The 24,717-nt window shown below is 44.9% G+C and overlaps 1 protein-coding gene across 1 annotated transcript in view; it reads right to left on the bottom strand.

Moving 5' to 3' along the window:
- The window catches only part of SLC12A3 (solute carrier family 12 member 3), a 1,234,282-nt gene that overhangs the window by 334,106 nt on the left and 875,459 nt on the right, over positions 1 to 24,717 (bottom strand). The window contains 2 exon segments of the mRNA XM_030203718.1: positions 16,105 to 16,171; positions 16,173 to 16,188. Of these exon segments, the coding sequence (XP_030059578.1) occupies positions 16,105 to 16,171; positions 16,173 to 16,188 (83 nt within the window).

The following is a 24,717-nucleotide window of genomic DNA, read 5'->3' as shown; positions in this document are numbered from 1 at the left end:
GCCCTTAAAAAATTAAGAGCACATAAGTGTAAGGGTGGTATAAAATTCCCGGATTTCGAACTGTATAATCAGGCTGCATCCTGGTGGTCGTTGGATCTATTGGATGACTCAGGCCCCTTATCCTACTATATAAATGAGCTGTGACCGACATGCTGCGCATGCGCACGTCACTTCACAGGTCTCTCCCGAGCCACCCAGTGATTCTCCTCTCTCCCCTGCCCCCCCTCCAGCCACCCAGCGATTCTCCTCTCTCTCTCCTGCCCTCTTCCAGCCACTCAGCGATTCTCCTCGCTCCCCTGATTGCCTCTGTCGAAGCGGCCGCGCAATTGAAAGCCCTGCCCGTCTCCAGCCTTCCCTTCAAGTTCGTTCCCTCAGAGTCCCGCCTTCTGATGTCATTTCCTCTTTCCGCGAGGGTGGGACTCTGAGGGAACGAACTCGAAGGGAAGTCTAGAGACGGGTAGGGCTTTCAATAACGCGGCCGCTTCGACGAAGGTAATCAGGGGAGCGAGGAGAATCGCTGGGTGGCTGGAGGGGGGGCAGGGGAGAGAGGAGGATCACTGGGTGGCTGGAGGGGGGCAGGGGAGAGAGGAGAATCGCTGGGTGGCTGGAGGGGGGCTGGGGACAGAGGAGAATCGCTGGATGCCTGGAGGGGGCAGGGGAGAGAGGAGAATCGCTGGGTGGCTGGAGGGGGGGCAGGGGAGAATCACACACACTCTCTCTCTCACAGACACACTCACACCCAGTCTCACTCTCTCTCTGTCACACACTCGCACATTCACTCTCTCTCTCTCTCACACAGTCACTCTCACACACACTCTCAAACATACACACTCCGAGGAAAATCTTGCTAGCGCCCATTTCATGTGTGTCAGAAACAGGCCTTTTTGACTAGTAGTTACATATAGAACAACAATTATCCCATCCTATTCCATTAATGAATAGGACAAGTGCTACCTATATTAAACTAGACATTGAATATAATGTACATGATACCCTGTTGAGTATTCATCAATTAGATAAACTTCAAAAACATCCTATTTTAACTACAGGCAAGGCCCCTATCCACTGTATTCTATAAACTGCACCAAACTTTCCGTGCGTAGTTATGTGCATAGATATAGAGAATGCGTGTAAGTTAATAGATTAGCAAGCACTAATGAGTGTTATTTGCAATTTATGCACATTAAGTGGAATGTATGCGCATAAATATCTGTGTGCAGTATTTTATATAGAATATGACCATGCTCTAATGCGCATATTTGAAAAGGGGCATTCTGCACATTCCAGAATAGGTGAGGTGTGGGCTTTCCCTTGATTTCTGTGCATACTTATAAAATGTATTGCTCTCCAAGTTAATATCTGCTCTTAAATTTACACCTAGTTTCTTTTAGCGTAAATATCCGCATTGGGTTTTTACAGTGCCTATCTAGCATGCACATATGATTTACTTGTAACATTTTACATTTATATCTTATTTCTTTCACCAATTTCAACTTCTGTAACACTAACCTGGAAAGCACATATACCTTTTAAAGTCTCCCAACTCTAACATATATACATTTGTGTTAGTTCATGGAAAATACACAGTGGACAGCTGCCAGGTAACTAATAAGCTCCAAAGCTGTCTCTGCACTGTGTAGGGTTCAAGTCTAGCTGTAGGACTTAAGCAGCCCACACATATAAACCAAGTTAACTACCATAAGTCATTGAGCAAGAGTTTTTGTTTGACAAAGCAGACCCAGCCAACGTGAGACAGAGTCTTAGCTGGATACCTCTCCACATGCTAAAATATCTTCATATAAATATCTGCATATAGCAACATAGTGTAAAGGTTACAAATTAGATGAGGGAGTGCACAGGTTAGAACGGGGGGTGGGGGGGGGGGGTTACAAATTAGATGATGGACTGAACAGGTTAGGACAGGGGGCACGTCTGCGTTAAGAAAGAACAGTCATGCTCCTAGGTCAGTGCTGCGTGTACTGTAACGGTATTGCTGGAAGGCCATGGCCACCACAGATATCAAGTTATACAGTTCCATACTGGAGATTTTGGGCCAGTCCTGGTTTTTAACATACACAACAGTGCCTGCCTCTGCCAATTGAAATGAGTGCGGTAAGTTCCATAATGCACCAGGATGGGGTGGTTAGAAATCCACGACGGACCCAAAATCTGCAGCCTGGAAATGTCGAAGTTGTTATCTCTGTGAATGGAGATAGCAATAGGAAGGGGGTCAGACTCTGTTAAACACCCCTCATATAAAGGCCACTTGATATCTGTGGTGGCCATGGCCTTCCAGCTTTGAGTAATCTGCCCCTATTGTAGACACTTCCACCAGCAAGTCAAAGAAATGTTTTTAAATGCAAAACATGCATGACAGGAACAGAGAGGCAGACAACTAGCAAAGGTCATATCCCACTGCATTGCAAATAAACCTAGTAAACCTCTAAGTAAAGGAAGGGAATTTCAATCTTAAAATATCTAACAGCCGCAATTTCTAAGAAGTTTGAAGCTAAGCAATCAGGTTATTGTCACACTTCCAAACAAAACAAACTCACAATAGTTATTTAATCAATTGGGACCTCAAACGCCCCCCCAATAGGGAAAATACTCACGGTATTCAAAACAACACCCTATTTATTCAGGGAGTGAGGTACTATCACTGGTCCCTACCTAAGAAAAGGAAAAAAAAACATTAAAAAAAACTCTGAATCCAGAGAAAAACAGATGATTTAAAAAACCTTTTTATTCAAAAAAAAGGACAGTGACGTGGAGGGGAATCAGTGGTGTGCTGGAGCAGGAGCTGGTTGTTAAGTTTTTAAGAATTTTGGGAGCCGGTTGTTAAAGTAGGGCCCTCCATGGCTACTTTAACAACTGGCTCCCAAAATGTGGGCTTGGGCCCCCTGCTGAATTCTCTTTTACTTTGCTCGTGGGGATGCTGAGCCCTGCCAGCCAAGTAAACAGACTACTGCTGCTCCCCGCTCCTTCCAGCTCTGGGCAGCAGGCTGGGACTTCTCAAGCATGTGAGAGAAGTTCCAGCACGCTGCTCAGAGCAAGACGTTGGGAGTGGTGGCAGTCCATTTATTGGCTGCCAGAAAAGGTATGCCTAGCGTGCCCACACGAAGGGAGGGAGGAGAGAGAGGCAAGTGTTGCTCCCCTCCCCCCAGGGCCACAGCTGGCCCTTCCAACTGCAGAGCTGGCTACGTCTGGAGAAAGAGCGATAATGGAAAAAAATATCGGTCATCTCCAACCCGGCGACATCCAAGGCATTTGGTCGTGGGAGGAGCCAGCATTTGTAGTGCACTTACATGCCAGGACACCAACTGGGCACCCTAGGGGTCAGTGTGGTGGACTTCAGAAACAGTTCCCACATGCATAGCTCCCTTACTGTGGGTGCTGAGCCCCCCCCCCAAACCCCCTACCCACAAATGTCCACCCACTAAAAGTGCTCCAGGGACCTGCACACACTCAGGCCTCTAGGACTTGTTGCTGCTGTATAACCTTGGCACAGCAGTTGACACCTGAAGACTAATGTCTTTGAAAAAGTGCTTTATTTGAATAAGCACGTTTACTCACAGTTAACTGCAGATCAGAGGTTGTGCCCCGCTGGCAAAGAGTCTCCCTGATACTGAGATTAGCAGTAGGTCCGTGCTGGCAGAATGCTGTTCAATGCCCTCTTTCAGCAACATTCAAGGTAAGAACGTTTTCTAACGTGGGTAATACATGAAAGGGATCTAAAACTGGCTTACAAAAATGGCCACTACCTCATGGACTACCGGAAACAAAACAGGGCACATTCTGACCCAGTTAGCAGGGGGGAAAAGCACCATGGGAGTAGAGCCCAGTACCCTACACCCACCACAATGCATTGCTGATGTGACTCTGCAGGGCACCTAACAGAAAAGGTGTCACACTCACCCGAGAGCCACATCGCAACCACGGAAAGGCTGTCAGACGATACAACACATTCTGCTGTCATGGAGGTGGGTACGGGATTTGAGGCTGGCATATAGGCAAAAAAGGTTTTCATTTTAACTTTTGTAGTATGGGAGGGGGTTGGTGACCACTGGGGGAGTAAGGGGAGGTCATCCCCCATTCCATCCAGTGGTCATCTGGTCAGTTGGGGCACCCTTTTGAGACTTAGTCGTGAAAATAAAAGGACCAAGTAAACCTGGCCAAATACCACTTTTTCCATTATCGCCGAAAGCCGGCCATCTGGTAGCCACGCCCATGCCCCGCCTTCGCTTCGCCGGAGACACGCCCCCTTTAACTTTCGCCGGCGAGGCAACAGGAAAGCGGCGATGCTGTTAAAAAGCCAGCTTTCGATTATACGCATTTAGCCGCTTTTGCAAAATCACCGGCGATCTCCCGATTTGTGTCAGAAGATTGCAGGCGAAAAGTTTCGATTATAAGCTGGCTAGTGACCCAAACTATGTACATATACACCAAGTGACCTTTAAACAGTCCCACCAAGCACCAGATCCTGACGGAATATCCCTGGTATTGAAGGGCATCAAAAAGGAAACCACCCCCCTAATTCTCAATATAGTACAGTTCTAGTTTCAGTTGTAATGCAGTGCAGAATACGTCCCTATGGTGTCCCACTGACTTTTTGGTTAAATTAATCCAGATAGCATTGAATAACAACCACTTCATTTTTGATGATGAATTATATCTTCAGATATTTGGTATAGCGATGGGGGCGTCTTTTGCCCCTTCGATAGCGAACATCTTTATGGGGGCGTACGAGAATCAATATGTATACACTTCCTCGTATTTTGGCAAAATATCATATTGGGGTCGGTACATCGATGATGTTTTTGCATTATGGCGAGGGTCAGAAGATGAACTATTGGGGTTTGTGGAGGAATTGAATAATAGTTATGCAAATATTCAATTTGATTGTAATAACACATGAACCACATTAATTTTTGGATGTATCTATAACAAAAGAAGCTGGGGTGTTTGAGAACAGATGTTTTTCTAAACCTACAGATAAAAATTCACTGCTGTTGTATAATAGCATGCATCCGCATCATCTAAAACGTAGTCTCCCATTTTCTCAGTTCCTCTGGTACCGGAGGATTTGTGATACAACTGAACAATACCAAACATCGGCTAACAAACTCAAGTATAAATTTAGAGTTAGGGGTTACCAAAAAAAATTGATCAAACAATCGTATAAACGAGCACTACATAATCATTAGGAGGTTTTGCTAAGTCAGCAAGATCAGAACAAAAATAAAACATCTCCGGTAGTGATCCCTTGTGTTCTAAAATATTCCAACAGGTCTCCTCAAATCGCGGCGATTTTAAGAAAACATTGGAATGTTATGCTCACTCAGGAAACATTTAGGGATCAGGATCTCATGTTATCCTATGTTCAGAATAACAAACTACAAGATCAATTGAGCTACTCAGATGTATGGACAAATCGGCAGCAGAAGGATAGTCGACATGTTAAATGTGGACATTGTTCTATTTGTCAGATAACTATTGAAGGCTCTAGTTTTTGTTCTTCGAGTGGTAAAGAATTCATTTTGAGACATAAGACCACTTGTGACTCTTAAAATGTGGTGTATTTATTCCGTTGCCTGTGTGATCTAATGTATATCGGGCACACCACATGTCAGTTCAAAACCAGAGTGACTGAACATCGTCATTGTGTAACCCATTGTAAATGGGAAGCTCCGATGGTGTGCCATTGATCACAAGCTCGACAACAGTTTGACCAACTGCGATGCATGGTAATAGATCAAGTCCAATTGGGTAAGAGAGGGGGATAATGAATCTTGTCACCATACTTTAGCGTATTGAGCAAATATGGATCTATATGCTCAAACCAACAGAACCGTATGGTTTGAAGTATAGAATAGAATGCGTATTATTGATTGACAACTGAAATGAGTTTGCTGGCGTTTGACGTGCCCTGTTGTGGGCGGTGCCCGTTCCTTTTTTGTGACTGGTAGATGGTGCACGCTGGGGATTTAAATTTGCTTGGCATTCAGACTTCCTGCAGCGCCATCTTTGAAGTCAAATATTTTGTGATTGCATGACAAATTTGAGGAGCATTTTCTTTCCTGATGCAGCCAACATATGGGCGAAACAAAGCGCTCTTGTTGAGGGAAATATGTGCTTTACTTTGGAGAGTTAAGCACCTTGGATTGGACTGGTGGAGCTGATTTGACTGTGACATTTTGTGAAATTTTGGAACGATTGGACTATTTGGAGGCAACTTCCCTAAAATAAGTACTAGCAATTAGCTAGTTGTTGTTGGTTTGAATTGCAAGTGGATCTTCAATCTGTATTTTGTAACCTACAATATACAGTCTACAATTGGTAACTTGCACTGCATTACAACTGAAACTAGAACTAGAACTGTAGTATATCAAGAATTAGGGGGGGTGGTTTCCTTTTGGATGTCCCTATTTGGTTCAGGTCCTTCAATACCAGGGATATTCCATCAGGATCTGGTGCTTGGTGGGACTATTTAAAGGTCACGTGGTGTTTATGTACATGGTTTGGGTCACTACTGTCCTATCCTGTTTTTGAATAAAAAGGTTTTTCAAACCATCTGTTTTTCCCTGGATTCAGAGATTTTTTGGATGTTTTTTTTTCCTTTTTGTTCTTAGGCAGGGACCAGTGATAGTACCTCACTCCCCGAATAAATAGGATATTGTTTTGAATACCGTGAGTATTTTCCCTATTGGGGGGCATTTGAGGTCCCAATTGACTAAATAACTATTGTGAGTTTGTTTTGTTTAAACTTGAAGGATGTTGGAAGTGTGACACTAAACCTGATTGCTTAGCTTCAAACTTCGTAGAAAATTGCAAAAATAAACCTAGTGACATGCCACTAGCTAAGTGTAATGGTTAGGGCACTTCCCTCATGTTGTGTGAGCTTGATTCCCATATGGGATAATCTGTCCTCAAGTACCACAATAAAACATGTGGTATTGCTTTTTTACTCTGAGTCCTGCTCTGCACACAGCTATCACTTTGATTGCTGGAATAATGACTGCAACCCATATGGGCATCCTTGTCTTTAAGTTGGTGTCAATTACACAGCTATAGTACAGACAGAGAGGGTAATACAGTATACAATCGGAGAAACAAAAAGAAAAAAGCAACACTGGGCCTTCAGATTGGGACAACAGGAGTACTTTATTTAACCAAAAACCCGACACGGCCGTGTTTCGGCGCCAAAAAGGCGCCTGCCTCAGGGGTCAATTTGTAAATATAGCAATTGTTCGGAAATTGAGGTTGTCAGTGCCTTTAAAAAAAGCCTGAGTAACTTGCATTGATTTCGCTATAGCGCGAAGAAGTGGGCTCCGACGGGGGAACCTTCTCCTGCTTAGTCCAAATAGATATCTTTTTGGCGCCGAAACACGGCCCGGTGTCGGGTTTTGGTTAATAAAGTACTCCTGTTGTCCCAATCTTGAAGCCCAGTGTTGCTTTTTCTTTTTGTCAATTACACAGCTGTCATAATTAAGGCTCAGGCAGACACCATTTTTGTCTTTAGCACTCCTGAAAGTGTGCTTTTGCTCCTCTGTGATTTGCTGTTACTTCATGGTTTTGCTGTTTACCAACCTATATTCATATTTTACAATTGTATTTATTTGGATTTTTCTCACACCTTTTTCAGCAGTAGCTCAAGGTGAGTTACATTCAGGTACACTGGGTATTTCCAATATTACCTTCTGTGTCTTCCTTTTTCAATTATACCTTCTCTACATCTCTTTGCAATCAATATCCCACTTAATTGCAAAATAAATCTAGGGACTGATGTCCCTTATGTCACTAGATAAGATAGTGTAAAGGTTAGAGCACTTGCCTCATAATGAAAGAGTTGTGAGATCTGCTCACAAAAGAATTGGTCATTTTTTTAAAACTCTAAGCTGACATTCACTCTGATATAGCAATGTACAATTACCGAGCCGATACAGGTGTGGTCTTTAATTTTGTTGGCAATCACACAGGTGCTATAATTAGAGCTCAGATAGATGTCATTTTGTCTTTAGGACTCTAGAGTGTGCTTTTGTTGCTCTCTAATTTGCTAGTTATTTGGGGGCCCTTTTACAAAGGCACGCTGAAAAATGGTAGTGCAGACGCGTGCTTTGGACGTGCGCAGAATCATTTTCAGCACACCTGTAAAAAATGCCTTTTAAAATTTTTTTGATGAAAATGGACGTGCATCAAAATGAAAATTGCCGCACGTCCATTTTGGGTCTCAGATGTTACTGCCAGCCATTGACCTAGTGGTAAAGTATCACATGGTAATCAGGCGGTAATTATTTTTCGGATGCGTGTATCAGATACGCGCCAAAAATGAAATTACCGCAAGAGCCACGCCGTAGCCGGGTGGTAACTCCATTTTGGCATACATTGGGCATGCGTAGACGCTTACGCAGCTTAGTAAAAGGACCCCTTGGTGCTTTTTGCTGTTTGCCACCCAATATTCAGATTAACTTCTGTATCTTCCTTCTTCACCTATACCTTTCCTATTTTTCCCTCCCATTACCTGCTCTCCCTATCCCTATCCCAGTGGCGTAGCTAGGGGGGGGGGGCGCCAGGGGAGCAGTTGCTCCTCCAACAGACTTCAAACAGTGCCGGAGCCTATTTTTTATGCGATTCGTTACGACGTGGTGCTGTCGCCATCAGAAGTCCACTTCCTTGGAGCCTTCAACCTGGCTACACTTCTGCCTCCACCCTGTATACAAGTTGCTGTATTGGTGGGTGTGGGTGTCTATATTGGTGTGTTGTAGTATTAGGTGTTGTATTAGTGTATGTGGTATGCTGCAACCACTTTGCTTTGTAGTGCTCCTATCATTGTAGGTGTAGTTTGTATAGTTTGTGTGTGTGACAGTGAGTGTGTTTGTGACTGCAGTACACAGTGATGGAGGGTTTCTTGGGGTTGTGGATGATACAAGAGGGAGAGAACCAGCAGAGGAGGGGGAGGGGGAGAAGGCAGCAAGTATACAGGCCCCGGACCAGGTTTATGGACCTAACAAATGAGCAGTGTGTGGCTCGATTTAGATTCAATAAGGAGATCATAGTCCAGTTGTGTGAGGAGCAAGAAGAGGACCTGGAACCAATGTCCTGCAGGGGGCATGCCCTGCCAGTATATGTGTGAGTCACTCTGCCCTGGCCTTTCTGGCTACTGGATCTTTCCAGACTCCACTAGGGCCAGCCAGCTGCCTCCCGTATCACTAGCCAGTTTCTGGAGGCTTTCTGTGTATATCCGCTTCCCTATCCGTGAAGCTGAGCAGCAGGAAACAATGACAGCTTTTTTTATTTATTTATTTATATGGAGTCTTTATTGAAAAAATGAGAATGCAATGAACAAAGGATACTGAATAATATGATAACAAGACATAATTATACAAGAAAATATAGTCCCAATGACTCCAACATCACACACATGAAAATACCTTTCAACATTTTAACTAGAATATTAATTCCAATTCTATCAATAACTCAAACATGAACTCCAAGTTTATGAATTGTTTTATGAAGTAAATGTTTCCCCCCTCTCCACCCCCCCATCCCAATCCACATACAAAACTCTCCCTCCCCTACCCACCCTCCCCCTTTAGCAGTTACAATGTTTTAGGAAGGGATCCCATAGTGCTTCCCACTTTGCCTCCGTATGACCTTGCACAGCCCAAAGTCTCTCCATTTCACATATGAACCATAGTTTGTTTAACCATCGCGTCAAAGGAGGGACTTTCATAGATTTTCAATAGGCAGTGAGCACAACTCTCGCCGCCACCATTGCCTGCCTGGTCAGTAAGGCCTGAGACTGAGTCAGTCCCGGTGGTTTTTTTGCGAATATGAAAAACTCTGGAGACCACTTAATGGGCCTTTTAAACCAAGTCTGCAATCTGTATTGTATTGCTTTCCAGTAGGCCCTAATTTTAAAGCAAGACCACCAAATGTGGCCCATCGTGCCCTTTTGACCACAGCCACGCCAGCACAGTGGTGAAACTCCAGGAAACATATGGTGTAATCTAGCCGAAGTTAATACCACCGGTAAAGCACTTTAATTACATTCTCCTGATGTGGCACCTCCACAACCCGGAAGAGAAGCTCTAACTGCGAGCCCTGTCGCCACAATCCCGGGAGGAGTACATGGCGAACAGGGAGGGAGCCAGCACGAGAGGACATCTGGAGCCGACAAGCAGGAGGGACCGGAACTATCATCTACTCACATTGTTTCTAAAACAGTGAGTATCCTGGAGCAAGCCTCCAAGGCCCCTCTTCCGGAGTTTTTAGTGGGAACGGTAGTGAAACCCGCCATAGTGACTTTGGAGTCACTATGAGGCATATTTTCAAAGCACTTATCCTTCCAAAGTTCCATAGAAACCTATGGAACTTTGGAAGGCTAAGTGCTTTGAAAATATGCCTCTATGGGACTTAACCTCTACGACCCAATCTGCATTACAAGCTTTAGTTTTGAAAAATATGGAGACAATTAAAGCACTTTCAGAGACTGCGTTAAATCAAATACAAACTTGTGAACTCCAGGCTTCGGAGGTTAAGAAATTGTCAGAAAAAAACTGAAAAAACTTGCACTGGTGGAACAAACTTTAATTAAGGACAAAAACTTCACTTCAAGACGCCTGGAGTATTTGGAAAATTATTCTAAGAGATTGACTTTACGTTTCATAAATTTTCCTAGATCCCCTTTGATACTTCCAATCCAAATGGTTAGAAAATATTTAATAGAAACTTTGGGAATGCCTGAGAATTCATTGCCACCTATAACTCAAGCTTATTATATACAAGTGGATGGGAATATTCCAGAAAATTTACAGAGGCAAGATGCAATGAATCTCACAGCATTCCTCGAGTCCTCTCTTGAGGTCATAACCCAAAGGACCACTTTGTTGGTCACATTTGCGTTGGAAATAGATAGAGACACTGTGCTCAAACTTTCTTTGAGACATTTGGATTCGCTGTTTTTGGGTTCAAATGTTAGAGCATTTCCTGACTTATCTAGGGAAACTCAGAGGAGACGTAAGATGTTCTTATTGTTACGGCCTAGAGTAATAGCAATTGGGGCAGAATTTCTTCTCAGATTCCCATGTATATATAGAATAAAATTTCAACTAAAACAATATCAATTTTTTGAACCAAAACAGCTGGAGGACTTTATAATAAGCAGAGAAGAGGTTAGAGTACAGGTTTAGTCTCATATGTAACACTGTATGGCAGATTTGAGTAAACCACTCAGGAATTAAGCTGCTTTTTGTTTTTCCCCTTTTGTGAAATTGCTTAAGAGTTAAGTATAGATATTTCCTTTTTCTTGGATCAATTACTTACATTTGTGGGCGATAGTTGAGTACCCTTGAGGTCGATTATATGTGTATATTGAATGATGATTTTTCTTTTGGTGTAATTTCACTCATAAGTATATATTATGAATGTTAAAATTAATAAAGAATTAAAAAGAATTACATTCTCCTGAAATGGGACTGAAATGGAAATCTTGGACCAATTGTTCTCAAAAAGTAACCAATCCCCCTCCCCAACAGTCACCCCCAGTTCCTGCTGCCACCGCTCCCTATATACTTGATTAGGACACAACTGCTCACGCAAAAAGGAATACAAAAAGGTAATAAGACCCCTACTGGTTTTAGAGTCCTCACATAGATCCTCAAGGAACGTATTATCTCGCACTATAATGGATTGGATCTCCCTTGAGCTAAGAAAATGTCTCAATTGAAAATAAGCAAAGAACTCATTGGGTAAGATAGGATATTGTTGTCGAAGATAATCAAACGAAAGTAACAACCATCGTCAAATAGCTGACCCCACATTGCAAGACCCAGAGAACGCCACCGAAAGAAGGGCCCAGAGGAGATACCAGGAGGAAAGAGTGAATTTTTTGTTATTGGCGAAAGCTTAGATAAAACATCATCAGGCCTAACAAACAGCCCATCCCAATAAAAGAAGGTAGACGCAATTGAGAGACACAAATCCCCACACATGGATCAATATTTATGAGGAAGCCACATCATGGCACGGAGCGGGCAAGATCCCACCTCTGCCTGCTCTAATTTCACCCATAGCTTATGAGGATGATCCTGAAACCACTCAAAAGCCGCTCTCGCTTGGGCAGCCTTGTAGTACCACAGAACATTAGGGACACCCAATCCTCCCCTCCTCCTATCCTTGTACAATAAGGCCCTAGCAAATCAAAAGAAAAAAAGCAGATCAAAAAAGACAAAAAAATAGAACAGGAGGGGTAACAGAAGAAGTGGTTTATTACAAGTTACCCGACGTGGCCACGTTTCGCCCTCAGGCTGCGTCAGGGGTAAAAAAACTAATAGGGGTAAAAAGCAAAGTGAACCCCTAAAAGTAGTCCTACAACCACCTTACATAAGTGCTTCCCAAGCTTACTCAGCAAACTTCACAATGCTATGTGACTGGCAGCATTAGGGGTTCACTTTGCTTTTTACCCCTATTAGTTTTTTTACCCCTGACGCAGCCTGAGGGCGAAACGTGGCCACGTCGGGTAACTTGTAATAAACCACTTCTTCTGTTACCCTCCTGTTCTATTTTTTTGTCTTTTTGATCTGCTTTTTTTCTTTTGATTTGCCATTTCTGTGGCAGATCTTTGCCTTTTTTTTGTTTCAATAAGGCCCTAGGCAAGCGAGGACATTTATTAGCCCATACAAAGCGAACCAATTTATCCTGCACCCCTGCCAGAAAGCCCCTGGAAACCCTAATAGGGAGAACTTGGAAAAGGTACATGAATCGCGGCAATATATTCATCTTCAGCACCGCTATTCTACCCAACCAGGACAGGCCCGTTGTATCCCATCTCTCTAGATCTCTATAGACAACCTTCAAAAGAGGCGGATAATTAGCTAGGAACAGATCTGAAAAATTAGGAGTAATAGTGACCCCCAGATAAGTAATACCATCCTTTACACCTCCTCCCATAAGAATATATACGTATATTCTTATTCTGTATTGCTTTGGTAAGTAAATAAACTTATAACTTCTAGAACTGAAGGGATAGTAACAAAACAACTCACAAACTATCTAAACAAGTTCTCAATACTGCATGATGCCCAATCAGGATTCCAGTCGAATCACAGCACAGAAACAGTATTAATTACCCTAATGTCAAAATTTAAACAAATGATTGCAACCGGCAACAACATACTCCTCCTACAATTTGACATGTCAAGTGCCTTTGATATGGTTGACCACGGAATCCTACTACACATACTTAAGTACATAAGTACATAAGTAGTGCCATACTGGGAAAGACCAAAGGTCCATCTAGCCCAGCATCCTGTCACCGACAGTGGCCAATCCAGGTCAAGGGCACCTGGCACGCTCCCCAAACGTAAAACATTCCAGACAAGTTATACCTAAAAATGCGGAATTTTTCCAAGTCCATTTAATAGCGGTCTATGGACTTGTCCCTCAGGAATCTATCCAACCCCTTTTTAAACTCCGTCAAGCTAACCGCCCGTACCACGTTCTCCAGCAACGAATTCCAGAGTCTAACTACACGTTGGGTGAAGAAAATTTTCTCCGATTCGTTTTAAATTTACCACACTGTAGCTTCAACTCATGCCCTCTAGTCCTAGTATTTTTGGATAGCGTGAACAGTCGCTTCACATCCACCCGATCCATTCCACTCATTATTTTATACACTTCTATCATATCTCCCCTCAGCCGTCTCTTCTCCAAGCTGAAAAGCCCTAGCCTTCTCAGCCTCTCTTCATAGGAAAGTCGTCCCATCCCCACTATCATTTTCGTCGCCCTTCGCTGTACCTTTTCCAATTCTACTATATCTTTTTTGAGATACGGAGACCAGTACTGAACACAATACTCCAGGGGCGGTCGCACCATGGAGCGATACAACGGCATTATAACATCCGCACACCTGGACTCCATACCCTTCCTAATAACACCCAACATTCTATTCGCTTTCCTAGCCGCAGCAGCACACTGAGCAGAAGGTTTCAGCGTATCATCGACGACGACACCCAGATCCCTTTCTTGATCCGTAACTCCTAACGCGGAACCTTGCAAGACGTAGCTATAATTCGGGTTCCTCTTACCCACATGCATCACTTTGCACTTGTCAACATTGAACTTCATCGGCCACTTGCACGCCCATTCTCCCAGTCTCGCAGGTCCTCCTGTAATCGTTCACATTCCTCCTGCGACTTGACGACCCTGAATATTTTGTGTCATCGGCGAATTTAATTACCTCACTAGTTATTCCCATCTCTTGAATATTTTAGCATCGGAGGAAATGTCCTAAACGGTTCAAGGGGTTCCTAACCCTGCGCTCATACCAAGTCACATCAAACTCAACTACATCTGCTACATGGACACCTGAATGTGGAGTACCACAAGGATCACCCTTCTCACCACTATTTTCAACCTAGTGATGATCCCCTTGGCAAAACTTCTATCAAACCATAACCTCAACCCGTATATATACGCCGATGATGTAACAATAAACATCCCTTTCAAACAAGACATTAAAGAAATCCTCATGAAATCAACCAAAGTCTACACATCATGAACTCCTGGGCAGATGAATTTCGATTGAAACTAAACGCAGAAAAAAACTCAATGCCTGATACTCACCTCCCAGTATAACACGAATGAATTCACTGCTATAAACACACCTAAACTAAACCTCCCAATCTCAGAAACTCTAAAAAATCCTTGGAGTTACTATTGACCGCCACTTAACACTTGAAACTCATGCAAACAACACAACCAAGAAAATGTTTCTACTGCATGTGGAAACTGAAAAGAATAAGACCATTCTTCTCGAGATCCGTCTTTCGCAGCCTAGTGCAAATCCCTCGTACTCAGCCATCTGGATTACTGCAACTCACTATACCAGGTTGCAAAGAGCAAAATACTGAGGAAACTTCAAACGCCCAGAACACAGCAGCCAGACTCATCTTCGGAAAACCAAAAATACGAAAGTGCCAAACCCTTACGAGAGAAGCTACACTGGCTCCCACTCAAGGAACGCATTACTTTAAAGTATGCACATTAGTCCACAAAATCATTCATGGTGAAGCCCCAGCTTACATGTCTGACTTAATAGACTTACCACCTAGAAACGGTAAAAGATCATCCCGAACTTTCCTCAACCTTCACTTCCCAATTGCAAAGGCATAAAATACAAAACGCTACAACGCATCAACCTTTTCTTATATGAGCACGCAATTCTGGAATACACTACCACGCAACCTGAAAACGATCTATGAACTAACCAACTTCCGCAAATCATTGAAAACCCATCTCTCTGATAAAATTTACTGAAAGAATCAAAACACATTAAGTCCGCACACACTGTTAGTAATGCAACAATACATTCTCTTCTGATTCCCATCCCCCATAATTTTTTACCACATTTATACCTCTACTCATAGAAAAATGTTATACCGAATTGTTCTCCTACTACTGTTTAGTTGCCCTATTAGTTCCCGTTGTTTCTTTCCATTGTTCCATTGTTCTTCGCCATTGTTCTATTCCCTTAACGACACTTTAACTTGTTTTCGCATAACCCCTCACAATGTATCCATAACCGAGTTGTAACAACTGTATTTCCACCATTCACAATGTATTGTAAGCCACACTGAACCCGCAATAGGTGGGAAAATGTGGGATACAAAGGCAATAAATAAAATAATAAATTAAACTATCTCTTCTCCTCTTTATTATTATAGTTGGTTGTCCTCCTGGTTCAAGATGGAACAAGTGCACTGTTTCCATTGAACGAGGAGTCAGATGCAATTGCTCCTAGCCTTCTCTAAGTTCTCCCTGTTATTAGGCAGCTGGACTGCGATACCAGGAAGAACTGAGACCTCCCCTGAATCCATAGATATAGGGGACACCTAACCCCAGATAAATTCAGAACCCAGGACAAATGTCACCTTCCTAAACTACTAGAATATAAAATGAGTGGTTAAGAAGTGTAGGGGCTGACAATGTAAAGAGGAAAAGAATTAAGTTGTCTATAATAAAAGCAACAGTGTAATGTGTCCTATTAAGTGCCTCCTCCATTTTAACCGTTAGATTTCTCTAGCACACAATAAATCAGTTACTCACTGTGAGCCTGCATCATTCTGGAAATGTTCAGTCCCTCTTTCATCCTCAGAATGCACAAACCAAAGTTTGAAGTCAAAAGCATCACTGAAACAGAAAATATGATGAGCTGGGTTTTCTCTGCACATCAGATTATGTATATGTGATACTAATAAACAGTTACTTGTGTTCACTACCGGGTGGCAAGTGCCCACCACCCCCCCAAAAAACAAAATGGCTTGCTACCTCAGCTTTACATGTGCAGGCCGGTCTTAGGCAGAGGCGACCAAGGCGGCCGCATAGGGCCCCTCGCCTAAGGGGGCCCTGCTCAGCGTGCCTCAACTCTGCCTCGTGCCTCCGCTCCGACCCGGACCGCATCGAGTCACTAAACCTCTCTCCAGCCATAGGCAGATAAAGCATTCCTGGCATACCTTGTACACTGTAGCACTGTGCTGGATCTTTTCTTATATTTTCCTTATTTTCTCCTTTGTTATGAGAATTGGAACTACTAATTGTAGTGGGCTTGAACTGAATATTCTGGGGAGGGAGGTTTCATGATGATAGCATTGTGCTTATTATTTCAATCAGTTTTTTTTGTACAAGTTTAGCTTCATTTGTCTTTATTTGAAATTTCATAAATAAAAAAAAATTCTAAAAATGGAATAATCTTATCAATGGGGTGGAGCCCCACCAAATTGGTCTGCACAGGGCCCCACACTTGCTAAGACCAGCCCTGTACATGTGATCCAGCATTCTCTCTCCCCGCTCCCCCGGGTTCAGTATCTCTCTCATCTTTCCCTCCCTGAAAAAGGGAGAGGGAATAACAAGAGAGATAATGAACAGGGTGGGGAGGGAGGGGAGGAAGGAAGGAGTAGCCCTAGTGGATAGTGTATATAATATGTAACCGCTTTGACTGTAACCACAGAAGGTGGTATATCAAGTCCCATTTCCCTTTCTCTTTCCTTAAAGAGATGCCAGACCGTAGGGAAGGGGGACTGACTGTGGACAGAATGGAAGAAAGAGAGGCCCGTATGAGGGAGAGAAAGATGCCGAACCCAAAAGAGAGAGAGAGAGAGAGAGAGAGAGAGAGAGAGAGAGAGATGCAGTACAATGGGGCATGGGAGAAAGAAGAACAGCTGCTGGCCTTGGGGTGGGGTGTAGGAGAAAGGGAAGATAAGGAATAAGCTGTACACAGGAAGGGACAGAGACAAGAGGTGTGATACTGGACACAGGAGGAAGAAGTGGGGACACAGTAGATACAGAGTGGAGAGGTATTAAAGAAAGATAGGTACACAGAGGGATGATGGTGGACATAGAGAGAAAAAATGTCAACTGGACAGGACCCTGGAAGAGGAGATGATGAATGGCAGAAGGGGAACGGAACTGAAGATGGGACTGGGGGGAAAAGAGCACAAGATGGATGGAAGTAGGGGAACAGAGCAGAAATGAGAAAGGAGTGGGGAGGAGAGAAAGGAAACCATGCAGAGATGAATGGGACTAGGGGTTGGGGAGGGAGAAAGGGAACAGCAGAAAAGAAAAAGGGACTAGGGGTTGGGTGAAAGAGAAGGGGAACCTAGCAGAAGATGACTAAATCAATCAAGTGAGAATAGTTGGGGGGTGGGGGGGGGGGGGGGGGGGCAGAGCTAGGAATTATGGATTACTGAGATGTAGAGAGAATTGCACTGCAATGCACTATACAATGGTCTGACTACAAGGGCCTGCACCAGCTCCAGTTGATTCAGAATGCAGCAGCAAGACACATAGAAGGTTGCAAGCAACATGACCACATCACACCATTTTGCAAAAACTTCACTGATTACCAGTACAATACAGGGCTAAATTTAAAACTCTATTGGGCTCATTTTCGAAAGAGAAGGCGCCCATCTTTCCACACAAATCGGGAGATGGGCGTCCTTCTCCCAGAGTCGCCCAAATCAGCATAATCGAAAGCCGATTTTGGGCGCCCTCAACTGCTTTCCGTTGCGGGGTCAACCAAAGTTCCTGGGGCCGTGTCAGAAGCATAGGGAAGGCGGGACTGGGGCGTGATTAACACATGGGCGTCCTTGGCCGATAATGGAAAAAAGAAGGGCATCCCTGACGAGCACTTGGCCGACTTTACTTGGTCCATTTTTTTTTGCAACCAAGCCTCAAAAAGGTGCCTGAACTGACCAGATGACCAACGGAGGAAATCGGGGATGACCTCCCCTTATTCCCCCAATGGTCACTAACCCCCTCCCACCCTAAAAAAAAAAACCTTTTTTTGCCAGCCTCAAATGTCATACCCAGCTCCCTGAAGCAGTTTTAGTGGGTGCAGTGCACTTCAGGCAAGCGGACCCAGGCCCATCCCCCCCCCCCCCACCTGTGAATCCTTCAAAACCCACCACAAACCCACTGTACCCACAAGTAGATGCCCTCCTTCACCCTTAAGGGCTATGGTAGTGTTGTACAGGTGTGGAGAGTGGGTTTGGGGGGGGGGGGTTGGGGGCTCAGCACACAAGGTAAGGGAGCTATGCACCTGGGAGCAATTTCTGAAGTCCACTGTAGTGCCCCCTAGGGTGCCCGGTTGGTGTCCTGGCATGTGATTGGGACCAGTGCACTATGAATGCTGGCTCCTCCCACGACCAAATGGCTTGGATTTGGTCATTTCTGAGATGGGCGTCTTCGGTTTCCATTATCGCCGAAAACCAGGGACGACCATCTCTAAGGTTGACCTAAATGTTGAGATTTGGGCGTCCCTGACCGTATTATCGAAACAAAAGATGGCCGCCCATCTTGTTTCGATAATACGGTTTCCCCGCCCCTTCGCGGGGACGTCCTGCGAGGACACCCTCAGGAAAACTTGGGTGCCCCGTTCGATAATGCCCCTCTATGTCTGATCTTCAAGGCCCTGAATGGAAATGGCCCTGAGTACCTGAAGAATAGGATGATCTCCACATACCTCCTTACACTAAGGTCCTGTCAAGGACTATCACTAATCACACCCTCTTCAAAAGACATTACATGATGTGATACCCGCAAGCGAGCCTTCTTCGGAGTAGCCCCACACTCTGGAATGCACTGCCTAAAAGGCTCTGCTTAACACAAGACTATCTCTACTTCAGGAAGCAGGTGAAAGCTTGGCTCTTCAACCAAGCCTTTAATGGAAGAAGTAACTAACTTGTTTCTCTCACTCACACACACAAGGAGTGACTCGGGATCCACATACTGCAGCATGTTTATTCGCTCCAGTGCAAGTACATAAGTATTGACATACTGGGACAGACCAAAGGTCCATCAAGCTCAGCATCCTGTTTCCAACAGTGGCCAATCCAGGTCACAAATACCTGGCAAGATCGCCAAAAAGTACAAAACATTCTATACTGCTTATCCCAGAAATAGTGGATTTTCCCCAAGTCCAATTTAATAAATGTCTATGGACTTTTTCTTTAGGAAGCCGTTCAAACCTTTTTTAAACTCTGCTATGCTAATTGCCTTTACCACATTCTCTGGCAACGAATTCCAGAGTTTAAACACACATTGAGTGAAGAAACATTTTCTCCGATTTGTTTTAAATTTACTGCTTTATAGCTTCATTGCATGCCCCTAGTCCTAGTATTTTTGGAAATCATAACAGACACTTCACGTCTACCCATTCAACTCCACTCATTATTTTATAGACCTCTCTCATATCTCCCCTCAGCCACCTTTACTCCAAGCTGAAGAGTCCTAGCCGATTTAACCTTTCCTCATAGGGAAGTCGTCCCATCCCCTTTACCATTTTCGTTGCCCTTCTCTGCACCTTTTCTAATACCACTAAAGCTTTTTAGAGATGTGACGACCAGAATTGAACACAATATTCGAGGTGTGGTCGCACCATGGAGTGATACAAAGGCATTATAACATCTTCATTTTTGTTTTCCATTCCTTTCCTAATAATACCTAACATTCTATTTGCTTTCTTAGCCGCAGCAGCACACTGAACAGAAGGTTTCAACGTATCATCAACGACGACACCTAGATCACTTTCTTGCAGTGGCATAGCCAGACCTAACATTTTGGATGGGCCCAGAGCTAATATGGGTGGGCACTGTGTAAACAGGTATGAGTAGTGTTTCTTGCTACAAAATAATGCATTAGAATGCACTTGATGATGGATTAATAAGTAGTATGCCCAACATCTCCCCTGAATCAACATATGGAAAAAAAAATATTTTTAAATATGGTTACATGAGAGTCACGTGATGCTGTAGAGGGAGTGAGACGTGTTCTCAGGCTCTCTTAGGCCCCAACACCTCTTAATCCACCGTGGAAACCTCTAACCAAATAAATACAGGACGGGAACCAAAGGAGCACTAAACGAAAGTAGCGCATAGCAGATGGACAAATTTATAGAAACATCGGGGAAAGCAATGGCGAGTAGAGGGCAGAAAAAGGAAAAGGAAAAGGAGAAGGCCCGAAGCGCGGAAAGCGCGGCAGAAACAAAACAAGCGCTGGAAACCCCCGTGTTCTCACTGGAACAGCTATCGCAACTCACCGCGGCGGTGGAGAAGGCAATGGAGCCGAGATGGGAGCGGCTGGAAGGGCGGCTAGCAAATATGGAAACGCTGCTGGGCGAAACAGTGCAAAGAGCAACGGAGCTGGAGCGAAGGGTTTCGGCGCTGGAGGATGCAGAGACACCGGCAGCTCAAAAGTTGGAGCGAGCATTGGGGAAGATTGAAAATATGGCGTCGGCCTTAGATGACCTAGAGAATAGGTCAAGGAGAGCAAACCTCCGGTTCATTGGCGTCCCTGAATCAGTGGGGGATGGCGTACTGTGCACTACAATAGAAAAATGGCTAAAAGAAGAGTTTGCGCTCTCAGACCACGCGGGTCCGCTATGCCTAGAGCGGATCCATCGCGTGGGCAGAAAACAAGAAGGGAGACAGGCTCCGAGAGCAATTATACTGAAAGTACACAATTATTTACACAAAGTGGAAATCTTGCAGGGATACCGGATGAAGAGGGACTCTACCCAATATGAAGGACACACAGTTAGAATATTTCAGGATTACTCGGCACAGCTGCAGGGAAGGAGGAGAAACTTCACCCCGCTGTGCAAGAGACTGCATGAGGCACGCATTCAATTCATGCTGATTTACCCAGCCATCCTCAAGGTTAAGCACGAGGGACGGTGGAGGTCTTTTGAAGAAGTGGCAGGGGCCTCAGCGTTTATAAATGAGATAGAGAATAATATGAACAATGTCCATGCCAGTAACAACGTTAAGTGAAGCTCCTGTGTATAGGTATGACAAAGAAACTGTGAAATTGTTATTTTTCAGTGTAATGATAGTTGGAAACATTCCAGAAAGTAAGGGGTGGAAACCTGGGTACTTTGGAAAAGCTACAGAGGTGGGGGGGCCAATAGCATCGAAGTGACTCTAGGTCTGTAGGAATATGGACCCAGAATTACAGTTGCACGGGGAGGGACAAGGAGGGGAGGGGGGAAGGGGGGAAGGGGGGATAGACGGGAGGGAGTAAGGGGCAGATTTCTGGAACCACGTGGCACTTCACATGCAGGGAACTCAAGGCAGGAAAGTCAGGGTCAATACGCAGAAAATAAATTAAGGGAGCTGGATAGCTGGGAACAGCAAAGCCCTGGGGGGGAGGCTGGGCGCCCCTGGAGCAACATAATGAGAGAACTGACAGAGAAACAAAGTATTGCCCCTGGCTAAGAAGCAGAGAGGAGAGGTAAGGGTGGTCTCCTGGAATGTCTGCGGGGTCACGTCCCCAGTAAAGAGAACTAAGATTCTAGATGCTCTGAAACGCCATGGGGCCCAAATAGCTTGTATTCAGGAGACCAGACTCTCACAAGAGGAAAGTGAAAAACTGAGAAGGCAATGGGTGGGAGAAGTACACTGCTCCCCAGCAAAAGGTAGAAAGGGAGGGGTGGCTATTTTAATTCACAAGGCCCTAGCTTGCCAAGTTACACCTCTGTTTAAAGACACAGAAGGGAAATATGTGGGGGTCAAACTTAAGCTACAAGACAGGGATCGGCTCTTGATAGCAGTTTATGCACCTACAGGATCTAATAAGGCTTTTACTCTCAGCTGCTGGCTAAGTGTCAACAGTATCCAGAATTGCCCATAATTGTGGCAGGGGACATGAATCAGGTTTATGACTGGGAAATGGATCGCTCTGGGCCTAGACACAAAGGGGCTCCATCTGGCCCCTCATTGCTGGAGTCCTTCTGCAGGCTAGCGGGACTGGTAGATGCGTGGCGGCTGATGAATCTGGAAGAGAAGGACTACACACACATCTCTAGGGCACATAGGACCCACTCTAGATTAGATTATATCCTCCTCTCGCAGGAACTCTTTAGCCAAGTGCAAGGGGCAAAAATAAGGCCGGAGGGTCTCTCAGATCACGCAATGATATGGGTGGATTTCGAAGCGCAGTCATACTACAGAGCACAGGGGAACTGGAGGTTCCCAGCTTACCTTTACCACTCGGCAGACTTTAAGAAGTACTTGCTTGCAAAGTGGGAGGACTACTGCACATTCAATGCGCAGCACACAGATGACCCAGTGCTCTTCTGGGCAGCTGCAAAGGCAGTCATACAGGGACACATAATTGCATATGTCAGCCAACGCAACCGCCGCATTGCAAAAGGTATTATAGACAGAGAGCACCAGTTCAGAGAGGCAAAGCGGCGACATATAAAGTCACCCACCACAGGGAATTTTGAAGCGCTGATGGTGGCACGAGTAGCCTTGAATGAGTTGCTACATGAGCGAATGACCCGTTCCCTAATGTATAGGAAGTACAAGATGTATAAGTATGGAGATATAGCAGGGGGGCGTTTAGCTAGGATGGTGAAGGGAGCCCGGGGGTCTCACTTCATTGTGGCAATTAAAGACAGTGCGGGGCAGGTGAAGACAAGAGCTGAAGAAATAGCTGAGACACTCTGGAGTCATTTTACAGCACTATATCAAGGGGGGGAAGGGAACTTAGAGGCAATAAGAAACTATCTGAGAAATTCGGAGATACCACAACTCACTGAGGAGGAGGCAGCAGGGTTAAACGAGCCGATAACAGCTAAGGAAATCCAGAGAGCTATTAAGGCATTAAAACTATACTCGGCACCCGGACCAGATGGTTATTCGGGCGAGTTTTATAAACTATTGGGGAACCAGTTGGTAGGACCGCTGTGGGAATATTATATGGAAGTGATAGAACACGAGACTTTACCCCCACAGGCGAACACAGCATTAATCAGCCTAATACCGAAGGGAGGGAGAGATCTGTTGAGCCCCGGATCGTATAGGCTGATATCATTGATTAATGTAGACCTTAAAATTTTGTCACGCATACTAGCAGACAGATTGGCTCCCTTGCTGCCCCGGCTGGTCCATGATAGCCAGGTGGGCTTTGTTAGAGGGCGGCAGTCAGTGCTTAATGTGCGTAAATTGTTAGCGACAGTGATCCATGCGGCGGTGGAGGGGGAGGGTGGTCTTATAGCTAGTTTAGACGCAGAGCGCGCCTTTGACAGGGTGCTCTGGCCCTTCATGTTCGAAACTTTGCAGTGGGTAGGAATAACGGGCTGGTTTCTACAGGCCATACGAACGCTATATTCATCACCAAAGGCAATGCTTATAATTAATGGGGTCAGAACCCGGGAACTAGACATAGAGTGTGGGACACGGCAGGGCTGCCCCTTGTCCCCTCTGCTATTTGTGCTCTCATTGGAACCGTTGTTGTGCAAGGTGCGGGCAGAGGAGGGGATAAAGGGAATAAGAATCCAAGGGGTAGCAACAAAAATCCTTGCATACGCAGACGATCTACTATTGCTGCTAGATGAGGGCCACTCATCCCTGTATTGTCTATTAGAGGTGCTGCAAACATACGGGAACCTTTCAGGCTTTAAACTTAACCTCACAAAATCGCAGGGGTTGCCACTGGGAGGAGGAACAAGGGATAGCTGGAACGGGGACTTCCCACTGGGGTGGGCAGACGGTAATATTAAATACCTAGGAGTCCGGGTGTCAGAGGACTTGTCAACATTGTATAAACTAAATGTATTTCCAATGATGATGGAGACTCGACGGCTTCTGCAACTCTGGGGCGCCTACCCCATTTCGTTAATGGGCCGTATAGCGCTGTTTAATATGCTGATAGCACCCAAGTGGCTTTATCTATTTCAAATGTTGCCACTATTCATGCAGAGGAGGGAGGAGAGGAGGTTGTCTCAAATGATTCAGGAATTCCTCTGGAGAGGCCGGCACCCCAGATTACCAATATCAGTGCTGCAGAAGCCTAGGGCCCATGGGGGAATGGGGTTGTTGAATGTAAGGTACTTGGGGGTGTCCTGCATATTAAGGCACATTAGAGACTGGCTGGCTGGTACGCAGAACTTCACGCCAACTGACATAGAGACCTTGCTGTCCCCCAGGGAGCACCTGGGATGGCTGCTGCACACCACGGGGAGGAGGCCGCAGCTGGAAATCAGGAAAAACCCATTTGTCAACTCAGCACGGGAAGCATGGAGATGGCTGTGTCGGCGGCACAGATTTTCACCGGCGGCGACGCCCTTTCTGCCACTTAAACACAACCCGGACTTTCCGGTGGGGACCTCTTCTAGAACATTTGCGGAATGGCACTCGCGAGGGATTCAATATCTAT

Source organism: Microcaecilia unicolor, chromosome 5 (assembly GCF_901765095.1).
Source record: "Microcaecilia unicolor chromosome 5, aMicUni1.1, whole genome shotgun sequence".
Taxonomy (NCBI): Eukaryota; Metazoa; Chordata; class Amphibia; order Gymnophiona; family Siphonopidae; genus Microcaecilia; species Microcaecilia unicolor.
The sequence above is the reverse complement of the archived record's forward strand: the minus strand, read 5'-3'. Positions and strand labels throughout refer to the sequence as shown.